This window comes from Quercus lobata, chromosome 6, assembly GCF_001633185.2.
Source record: "Quercus lobata isolate SW786 chromosome 6, ValleyOak3.0 Primary Assembly, whole genome shotgun sequence".
Taxonomy (NCBI): domain Eukaryota; kingdom Viridiplantae; phylum Streptophyta; class Magnoliopsida; order Fagales; family Fagaceae; genus Quercus; species Quercus lobata.
Window position 1 is genome coordinate 18,583,833 of NC_044909.1, and position 11,179 is coordinate 18,595,011.

The 11,179-nt window shown below is 36.2% G+C and overlaps 1 protein-coding gene across 6 annotated transcripts; it reads left to right on the forward strand.

Annotated features, from left to right (window-relative positions):
* Window positions 1–1,459: 1,459 nt before the first annotated feature.
* On the forward strand, window positions 1,460–10,491 carry LOC115993623 (putative receptor-like protein kinase At4g00960). Of its 6 annotated transcripts, XM_031117566.1 has the most exons (9): window positions 1,460–1,772; window positions 1,896–2,011; window positions 7,072–7,300; window positions 7,788–7,907; window positions 8,581–8,702; window positions 8,922–9,132; window positions 9,225–9,462; window positions 9,741–9,891; window positions 9,998–10,491. In XM_031117566.1, exons 3-9 carry the CDS (start codon window positions 7,093–7,095, stop codon window positions 10,316–10,318), a joined length of 1,371 nt encoding a protein of 456 aa, XP_030973426.1. In that variant the 5' UTR covers window positions 1,460–1,772; window positions 1,896–2,011; window positions 7,072–7,092; the 3' UTR covers window positions 10,319–10,491. The 6 variants fall into 6 exon arrangements, with proteins under 6 accessions (XP_030973426.1, XP_030973427.1, XP_030973423.1 ...); XM_031117567.1 differs by lacking the exon at window positions 1,896–2,011; XM_031117564.1 differs by lacking the exons at window positions 1,460–1,772; window positions 1,896–2,011 and adding an exon at window positions 6,748–6,845 and having other exon boundaries at window positions 6,985–7,300.
* The last annotated feature ends 688 nt before the right edge of the window (window positions 10,492–11,179 follow it).

Genomic DNA, 11,179 nt, shown 5'->3' on the forward strand with positions numbered 1-11,179 from the left:
AAAGCACTTTACTGGTTAAAACAAGCGCCAAGAGCATGGTACGGTAAGATTGCAGTAGCTCTAGCAGATTCAAGTTTGTTTGTTAAATTACAAGGAAGCAAATTAGCCGTTGTGCTTGTATATGTTGATGATTTGATCATTATTGGAGATGATGAAGATGAAATTCGTCGAACAAGAGAAAATTTAGCAATCCCTTTCCAAATGAAGGAGCTTGGAGAGCTTAAGCACTTTCTTGGACTTGAAGTTGATCGAGTTAAGGATGGCTTATTCTTGGGTCAACACAAGTATGAGAAGGACTTACTTCAAAAGTTTGGGATGCTCAATTGCAAACCAATCTCTACGCATATGGAGGTCAATACTAAGCTCTATGCACAAGAAGGCAAAGAACTAGAAGATCCAACCATGTATAGACAATTAGTAGATAGTTTAATCTACCTAACATTGACACAACCTGATATTTCATATGCAATTGGAGTGGCGAGTCGATACATGCAAAATCCAAGGAAGCCTTACTTGGGAGTAATTCGCCGCATATTAAGGTATATAAAAAGATGACTGACTATGTTCTCCTATACAAGAAAGGTGAAACTTGCAACCTTGTTGGGTATTGTGATGCTGACTACGCTAGAGATCATGACACACAACGTTCAACTACTGGATATATGTTTAGCTTGGGCACAACTGTAGTATCTTGGAGTAGCAAGAGACAATTTACAGTGTCCCTATCAACCACTGAAGAAGAGTATAGAGTAGCAACGATGGCAGCTCAAGAAAGTACGTGGTTGATGCAGCTTATGAGAAATTTACAACAAACAATTGATTATGTAGTGCCACTACACTGTGATAATCAATCAGCAATACGCTTGGCTGAGAATCCAAAGTTCCATGCAAGAACCAAGCATGTGGAGGTGCATTATCACTTTGTGAGAGAAAAGGTACTACAAGGAGAGATAGAAATGTGCAGACATATTCACTAAAGGACTTAACGCAACAAAGTTTGCAAAATTTAGAAAGCAACTTGGTATGATGGCCAAGGCAAAATTGAGAGAGAGTCAGTCTTGAGGGGGAGAGTTAAACATCCAGCATCGCCTCTCTCTCTTTCTCTAGAAATTTCTAATGTTTTTCTCTTAATCTCTCCATCCAAAATTCTATAGAGTTTACTTGGGTAATTTAATTTCAGCCACGTGTTTATAGAATAGTCTAGAAGCTTGTAGGAAAATACTTCCTGTTAGAATGGTCTAGAAATTTCAAAGTCGGTTTGCTAAGAGTATTAGCAATAGTGGTGCTAAATAGTTATATTGCTATTTTTAGCACCACTAATACTTATAATGTATGCTACAACAATGGTGCTATAGCTAAAAAAAAAAAACAAAAAAAAAAAATTTATTATACTTCTCTCTCTTCTCTCATTAAAAAAATATTTTATCTTTTCTTTATTTTTCTCTCTCTCTGGCTTCTCTTCTTTCTTCCTTTTTCCTTCTCATTTTTTTTTCTCTCTCCTTCATCACCGAGACCTAGTCCTCCATCTCTTCCTTGTTTTGAGTTTGTCTCCGGTTTATGCTCCATCTCGCCCAATCTTCCATGTCGTCGACCCATCTCCCCACGCCGCCGACCCATCTCGCCCAGTCCTTCATCTCACTGCTCACCCAACGCTGACAAGCCTAGTCCTCCATCTCACCCCCGATCCAAGCTCCATTGCCGACCCAAGCTTCATCATTGATCCAAGCTCCATCGCCGATCCAAGCTAATTCAATGAGAGAAAGACAAGACCGGTAAAGAAGGCATACATGCTATACTATGAATCAATTATTTATTTATTTTTGTTTATTGTTGCTGTCTATGATTTTCGATAAATATTAGTATTTGATTTGGTTTTGATTGGGGCTCTGTTGCAGCTTTGGATTTTCACTATTGTTACCTTCGAATCTGTGTGTTGTTTTACTCTTTACTATTTAAGGTAGAGGTTGAATCTTGTGCTCTCGTCTGTTTTGAGGCGTTTGAGGCTAAAAAGGTATGTAGGTTTTAGCTATTTTTTGTCAAAGCTTAAATCTTTGTTAAACCTTGGTTTGATTTCTGGGTTTTGGTTACAAATCTGGGATGGGTTTTTTCTGTTTATTTTGATTTGGTGTTTGTAGGACTTGTTCTGGAGTAGAGTGTTTTGCGCCTTCTCTAGGTTTTGTGGGGGCGGTTTGGTTGGGTTTCGTGGGTAAGTGGTGGTGTGGCTGTGTTGGTGGTGATTTGTGTGGTGGTTTTTGACTGATTTGGATTTTTGGCAATGGTTGTGGGTGGTTGTTCTTGGCTTGCTAGTTGTTGTTAGGTGGTTGTGGATTGTGCCATTGATTGGTTTGTGGTGTTATTTTTAGTAGTGGGCTGTATTATTTTATTGTACTAGCTATATTATTTTATTGTGATGTTTATATTATTTTATTGTGTTGAAAGTTAAAATAGATCCACTGCTACTGGATGTTTTGTAAAATGAGTAGGTAAAATAGATAAAGTAGCTTTTTGTGGTGCCAAATAGCTAAAAAAATAGCTCCACTGCTGCTGGATGTTTTGTAAAATGAGTAGGTAAAATAGATAAAGTCGCTTTTTGTGGTGTCAAATAGCTAAAAAAATAGCTCCACTGTTGTGGCTGCTCTAAATGACTTATCTAGTATAAATAGGAGTGATGTTGCCTATGCCGTGGTCTGTGGAATGGTGTGAAGTGAAGCAAGTGAGGTGAAGTGTGTCAGCACTGTGAAGTAAAGAAAAGAAAGTCAGGAAGTAGTTGTGTCATTGTGTTAGTAGCTAGGTGTCTACAAGTGAGGTGTGAAGTAGAGTGTGAGGTGATGTGAAGTAATGTGAAGCAAGTGTGAAGTAAGGTGAAGCGTGTGTCATAGGCAGCAAGTGTGTAGAGTGAGTAGAGTGAAGCAAAGTCAAAAGTGTCGGTAGGTGTCTTAAGAAGTGTGTGCAATTGTATTTGGTGAGTGAGTGCATTAAATAAAGGGTTATGCTAATGGGTGTCCTTAGGGCAATGATTAATAATTCATTTTAGGAAAGTTTTGACACAACTTTTATGAAAAATAGAAAAAACTGTCAAAGCATTAAATTTTTTTTCCCCATAAAAACTTTCTTTAAATGGATTATTAACTATTTCCCTAAGGACATTTGTTAGCATTTTCCTTAAATAAAAGCCGTGTGTGCTATACTCTAGTGTCAGTTTATGTGAATGCTTGTGAAGTGTTGTAATTCAAAGAGTTAGAGCAACTGTATCAGGGGTTGCAAAATTGTGCAAAATATAAAAAGTAATTAATTTTACACATTTTAACAAAAAAAAAAAAAAAATACCCACATAAATGCTTGCAAAATTGTGCATATACAAAATGCTACAGTAACCGTGCATATATGATCACTTTTCCGATATGGAGGAATTTATGATCGCTTTTCCTGTGAGCTTTAACTGCTGCAGAGGATAACAAGTAGCATGTTTCATACTCCTTATTGATGCTATAAACTTGCTCTATAGTCTTGACATGGTAGTCTGTTTTGAAAGTCTTATTCAAGGACCACGATGATGACTTATAGAATTGGTTTGTGGGTACTTTTGGTATGTTCCAATCTCCTAACTTTAGATCTAGATCTGATAACTGGTACGACTCCGAATTGATTCCATCATCTTGAGGGATCTTAGGGAGGGTTGTACTGCAAGATCTAATGCTGGTGGATGAGTCACTCCTAAACATCCTATTCATCATTCTGGATTAAAAGCCTAAGATAAACAATTATAAAGTAATTACTTTTATCTTCAAACTTCTGGATCTAACCTTAGATCTGAAATAGGGTGTTCTCAATGGGACTGAAGCCTTCTCTCGTGCTTACTATAACCTCTGATCGCCTTCTATTCTCTACTAGTGCCATGCTAACCCTTTCGCTCCGCTCATACCCTAACGCTCTCCTAGCTTGACGGGAATTACTATTTGGACAACGGGCAGACACTCAGCTTGGAATATTCTTGGACTTACTGGGTTATAAACAACACAGATCTGGTCTAAAACGTCTCAATAGTACACATCTACAACAAAACTTTGGGCTAAAAGATAGAGATAAGAAAAAGCAGGTAACTGGGAAACAATTGATTAGCTTGAACAGGTAATCATAGAATAATAAACAAAAGTTTAAACGGGAGGCTCAGCCTACCACCAAAAGAAAGTACAGTAAACAAATACTGAGAAGAAATAATAGATGAAGAATGCCATGAATGGGAGTGAAAGTGTAATAAGAAAATAGATGTAAAACAAAATAATGTTTGTAAGAGATAACATAATCAAAATAATGTATAACCACAAAATAATTGGATAGTGTAGTTTTGCATTTAATATTTTAGTATTTTTTTCCTCTCTCCTTCTCTTTGTTCTCTCTGACTCTCACCTCACTCTCTCTTTTTCTCATTTTTTTTTCTCTCTCTGCATCAACCCTTTCAGCTATCTTTCTCTCATCTCATTATCTTCATCTTCCATGGCCGAACCCACATATTAGCGGGGCTTATGCATCGTGGGCTTTGACGCACCTAGGGTGCAATGTTGAAGGCGTCGATTAGAGCTTTGTGAGATGTTGATGCACCATTGGGGGCTTTGACGCATCAGAGCTTCCATGTCTGGACAATGGGAAACGTCGATCTTGTTGCACAGTGGTTGGGTTGAATGGATATTTAGATTTCATTGATGGTGGCTAGGTTGAATGGGTATTTGGATTTCATTGGTGGTGGTTGGGTTGAATGGGTATTTGGGTGGGTTGATGATGGAGGCTACTTGCTTGATGATGGTGGTTGAGTGGCTTGATGATGGAGGTTGGTCACTTGATAATGGTGGTTAGGTGGGTTGATGATGGTGGCTAGGTCAGTTGTGTTGGGTCTGTGAGAGAGATGATAGTGTAAAAGAATGAATATTTTATTAAATAAATGTTTAGAATAGATAGACTGATGGAGGTGTTTTGTAAAAGTGGGTGTGTAAAATAGAAAAAGTGTGTTTTTTTGCAAAATAGACAGAAATTTTACACTCATTGATGCAGTTGCTCTTAGCCTCTTAGGGGGTGTTTGTCACTGTTATTTGAATAACAATTTTCAGTGTTTAAAAAACATTATACGTATTTTCACAAACTTTTTCACCCACACATATTTCCACAAAATAATAACAATATTATTAGAAATCTCTTACCGAATGGGCTTTGGTATTTAATAAGAACTCTTTTATTCAGTGTTTTGTTCAACACATGGCAACTTCTTAGAAAAATCATCATAAGAGCATCCATAGCAGTGGAGCCAAATTTTTAGCACCACAAAAAGTCACTTTATCTATTTTACCTTCTTACATCTAATAACAGTAGTTTTATTTTAACTTTTAATGCAATAAAATAATATAAACATTATAATAAAATAATATTTCATTCAATTACCAAAACACAACCACAACTACCATCAAAGCCATAGAAATCATTGCACAGAGACACGGAGAGAGGAAAAGTAGTGTGAACGCAAAATGAAATGCAGAAGAAAGAATAAAAAAAAAAAGAAAAGTAGTGTGAACACATTTTTTTTTTTTTTTTTACCTTTCAGCTACAGTGCACAACTATTTTTAGCTGTGCACTGTAGCTGTGGAGCCAAAAAATATTGCTTTGGCTTCACTATTGCAGGGTACATTTTGAGTTTTAGTGGTGCTAAAAAAAGTTATATAACTATTTAGAGCATCCACAGCAGTGAAGCCAAATTTTTAGCATCACAAGAAGTCACTTTATCTATTTCACTTTCTTACATCCAACAGCTGTGGTTTTATTTTAGCTTTTAACACAATAAAATAACATAAACACTACAATAAAATAATATTTCATTCAACCACCAAAACACAACCACAACCACAATCAAAGCCATAGAAATCACTGCACAAAGACACGGAGAGAGGAAAAGTAGTGTGAATGCAAAATGAAATGTAGAAGAAAGAATAAAAAATAAGGAAAGTTGTGTGAACGCAAAATAATTTTTATTTTTATTATTTTTTTATAACCTTTCAGCTACAGTACACAACCAAAAATAGCTGTGCAAGCTGTGGAGCCAAAAAATATTGCTTTGGCTCCATTATTGCAGGGTATATTTTGAATTTTAGTGGTGCGCTATATACCTAATAAGCACCACTATTGCTAGCGCTCTTAGCACCAGTAATGCTGGGGCTCCAACGCGCTTACTTTCTTGGCTACTAGCCGTTGACTCCTGAGTACTGAAAAGAAAAAAAAAAAAGGAAAGTAAGACCAATGACTTTCTTGGCAACTATCATGACGAATTATCAAACCCATTCCAAACAATTTTATTCCAACAATTTCCAATCTCCAATAACTTTTTCTCTGATCAAAGCATCCCTTCCCCACTTCATTTTTATGCGTCTAGATTTTGTAATATAGAACATACAGCTTAAGATCCAGCATATTAACCAGTTGGTAATTAGTAGTTAGTAGCTTTCAATGTGTAATTCAAGTTTAATCACGATTACTCTTGCTTTTCTCATAAGCCTCAGTCTCTGTCTTCCCCTTGCACAACCAGAACTATGTTCCAACACAGGCACTTTCTCTACTAACAGCACCTATGCCAATAATCTCAATCTTTTACTCTCTTCTCTCCCTTCTAATGTCACGGCCAATGGTGGCTTTTACAACACCTCTGCTGGCCAAGATCCCAACAAAGTTTATGCTCTTGCACTGTGTAGAGGAGACCTTGATACGGGTAACTGTTACACTTGTACGAACACCTCGAGCCTAGATATCACAAAGCAGTGTCCTGACCAAAAAGAAGCAATCATATGGGGGGCTGAATGTATTCTAAGGTACTCAAACAAAAACATTTTTGGCACCATGGAGGTTTTGCCTTCTAAGTGCGTGCCTAATCCCAATAATATAGCATCAACGGATTTGGATCAGTTCAATCAAACACTAAATAATTTGATGGGGAGCCTTGTCACACAGGCTTCATTGGGTTCCCCTAGTATAAAGTACTTTGCAGTTGGGGACAAAAGCTTCAGTAGCTCAAGAAACGTGTATGGACTTGTGCAGTGCACCCCAGATTTATCCCAGATGGATTGCAGAATTTGCTTAGAAGGCGCAGTAGCAGATATTTCAAGCTGTTCTGGTGGGAAGGAAGGGGGAAGAGTTCTTAAACCTAGCTGTATTGCTTGGTTCGAGGTGTTTCAGTTTTATGATTCAACTTTTGTCCCTTCTTCTCCCACAACACCAGTGATCCCTCCAACCTCGGATAATTCTTCTCCCACAAAAACAAGCAGAGGTGTGTCCATATTTATCTGGTTTTCATAAGTAGACATGTAAGATTGTAATAGAAAATTTTTGTGAACGCTTTTTGCATTCTAACAAAAATATTATTCAAGGAGAATATCAATTTATGACAAAAGTCACTGCCTAGAATTAAGAAGCCAATATCAAATTTTTTTCTTTCCCATTTGAGTTTTTAATTTAAAATTTGGATTAATTTTCTTTCCTGTTTTAGTTCGATGGTCACCTTTTGGTGTTTTTAATGGAGATGTCTAGGGTTCAAATCCCCTCACCTCCAAGTATCAAATTAACGACAAACACTAGAGGTCTATTATTAGTCTAAAGGTTCATACTTCCATCCTCACGAAAGGTCACATGTTTGTATGCTTAAAATTAAAAAAATTGAAACAAAACCTTTGTGTTTGAACTTAATTATATTGCAGACCAATTGAGAAATTGTACATTCAAACAATTTTTAATTTGAACCCACTTATGGCTTGCAGAGAACAGTAGCACAGCCCGCCTTGTTTTGTTCGTTGTTGTTCCAATTGCAGGCTTAATGACAGTAATCACGCTTGCTTGGGCAATTCTTCAGAAGAAGAAGTCAAAGCAAAATGTTGATAGTAAGTTATATATGCTCCACTATTTACTAGTTAAAGTTGACAAAATTAAGAGTTGACATGATGCAACTTAGAAGAAAGAATGGCTTTAGACCATAAATGTTGATAGTAAGTCGGTATGCTGTTTGCTTGTAGATCTTAAGAACAATTGATTGTCAAATTTATGAGAAATCATGGACCATAAATTTCCAAAATGAATAACTCCTAGAATCCAACAAAATTGAGCACTGCTTTAAGAGTTTTTTTTTTTTTTTTTGGAGCAAAAGAAAAATTGAAATTTAGTTAAATTCTTCTAATGGTTAGGTTTGCAAAAATGATTCAAGGAATTGTGTTTATAAAATAGTTTTTACCTTTGATCAAGAGAAGTAATACATCTTAAAGTAATGTGGTGTGGGTATGTGGGGAAACACGTGATTGAAACATATTATTTATTCCATTTTCTGGTATGGAACAAAAACTTAGTTCCCTGATGAAATGCAGTTTCAAAATAACCTTTTAGGAATTTAGAATGGGTATAGTTTAAAATAGGTTTAAGTGCAAACCACACCTATAAATTTATATAATATATACAGGTAGAGATTCTAAGATAATTTTTGTGATGCAAATTTTGAAATCTATAACAAAGGATCTATCATGATGTCGCTCTAACTCATTTTCACTTGTCACTTTTATCAAGATGATGATGCTATGAAAAGGCTGGAAGCACTGAAATTCAACTTCAGCACAATAAAAGCAGCAACAAATAACTTTTCTAATGCCAATAAGCTTGGAGAGGGTGGATTTGGTTCAGTATACAAGGTGAAACAAACATTGCCTTGTAAAAATTATGTGTATGGAGAACTTGAATTTCTCATGCAATGAATTTTCCCCTGATGTTTAAAATTTAAATAGCACAAAAACAGTATATACTGTTTCTGATGGACATCCTATGTCCATTTACCACCCATATATATTTTCAAAATTGTTCTTATATTTAGCATGAAGAGCTTATCTTTATTTGCTCATATAAATTTTCAGGCTAGACTTCCAAATGGACAAGAATTTGTTGTGAAGAGACTATTTCACAAGACTGAGCATACTGAAGAGCAATTCGAGAATGAGATCCTGTTGGTGGCTAAGCTCCAACATAAGTGTCTAGTTAGCCTTCAAGGTTTTTGCTCCGAAGGAGGGGAAAGAATCATTATTTATGAGTTAGTTGGCAATGGAAGCCTGGATCAATTTATATATGGTATGACTTTAATATACTGCAAAAGTATTAATATTCCTCTACAGTAACTCCTAGTGATAGCACAACTTTGAATTGATCATATGAATATGTAGATCCCATCAAGTGTGCCCAGATGAATTGGGAAAGGCGTTATAATATCATTTGTGGCATTGGTCGGGGAATTCTTTACCTTCATGAAGATTCTCGCCTTAAGATTATACATCGAGATCTCAAACCAAGTAATGTCTTGTTAGATGAAGAGATGAATCCTAAAATTTCAGACTTTGGCTTGGCAAGGCTATTTGATGCGGGTCAGAGTCAAGATAGGACATGTAGACGTGTGGGGACATAGTAAGTACCAAGCTCACCTTAATGATTCTAACTTATTACTGATTTTCAAGTGGCTGGTAATCCAAGTCATAATAAAGAAATATAAATTTTAGTTCAAGTTGTTAAGCATTGAATATCTTATATAGACATACTAAATTCTTAATTAGATTTTTTTGATGAGCAGTGTTTATAACACACATGTAATGATTTTAATTGTTTATTTGCGCACGTGTAAAATTGTATAAAATAACGTGTGTGCAACAAGTTGAACCTTTTTCTGATTAATGATTTTGGAACAATGGATATATGGCTCCAGAATATATATCACACGGGCATTACTCAGTGAAGTCAGATGTCTTTAGTTTTGGTATCTTGGTTCTAGAGATTGTGAGTGGTAAGAAGAAGAGTTGGCTTTGCAATACAGATGATGTAGAGCTCCTTCTAAGCTATGTAAGTGTCCCTATCATATTTCATGAAGCTACATTACTCTTTATGAGGGTGCTCTTTTTCTGAGGTGTGTAGAGTTTCAATATATGAATTCATGTACTGCTTGCAGGCATGGACTAATTGGAGAGAAGGGACAGCTTCAAATCTGATAGATCAGACACTTGGGGATGGTTCAAGGAGTGAAATAATGAGATGCATTCATATTGGGTTATTATGCGTTCAAGAAAATGTAGCATACCGATCCACCATGGCGTCAGTAGTTCAAATGCTCAGTAGCCACTGCTCAAGCCGCCCAACACCTGCCCGACCTGCATTTCTTATATATAGTGACATAGAGCGAGACATTACTTTGCTAGCATCTACTTCAGGGGCTTCTGAGTCTGAACAATCCAAGGATAGAGATGGGACAACGTACCTTTTGGTTCACTGAAACATCATGTGAATTGTATCCTAAACAATAGACAAGGAAAGGATTTACTGATTTAGTACAGCAAAGAGGAATTAAATTGGCAACATGTAAAATTAATTTGATTAAAACATTTTGTGGAAACCTTATTGTTGTTCGTTGTCATATGGGGGAATGTTTAGATATGGCTTGAGCTATAATGGAGAAAGTCATAAGACAGTGAATGCTATTATTCAATCATATATACTTAGTCTTATACTTAGACCCATAAAATCACGGGACTTTCACTTCAATTGGAATTCACATGTGGACCATATGACATAATTATTGAATAGGCGAATTTGCAAAGTAGTAGCAAATTAATCTTCCATGGCTCAACTATAGTAAGAGAAGATCGTTGTAAGAGACGTTTTACAATCTCAGGAAATGTTTTTTTCCTAGACTCAGCTACTCATAAATAACTTATGGAGAAAACTTTTCACTGCACCAGAATTTCTAGACTCTTTAACTAAATGTATTGCCTCCATGGTCTACAGATGACACACTTGTGATCAATTTCTTTGATAGCGCATATGATAAGGAAAGTAGCATGGATTCTGAGTTTTCTTCACTAAACCACAACAGCCGGCCTCTCTTGCTGTTAAAAATGTGCTTAAGAAGTGTTTAAATAGATGTTTAAATTACGGTTAAACACCGACTAAAACAGAGTTCAAATATAAATAAGCGCACTGTTTCCTGCAGTCTCTCTTGAGCGGGCTTGATGAGCGAGCGTGTTTTTCTTTGTTTGAGCTGCTTTGACCTCCGCTTAAGTGAAACTCTTTCAGCAACAATTCAGACTTTCTTTTATACACTTTAACCCATTTTACATCAAATAAAATACATCAA

Coding starts and splice junctions, on each gene's coding strand:
- LOC115993623 (XM_031117562.1), top strand. CDS start 6,487: ATGTGTAATTCAAGTTTAATCACGATTACTCTTGCTTTTCTCATAAGC. Junction 8,703..8,921: donor GATTTGGTTCAGTATACAAG/GTGAAACAAACA, acceptor ATAAATTTTCAG/GCTAGACTTCCAAATGGACA. Junction 9,892..9,997: donor TAGAGCTCCTTCTAAGCTAT/GTAAGTGTCCCT, acceptor TACTGCTTGCAG/GCATGGACTAATTGGAGAGA.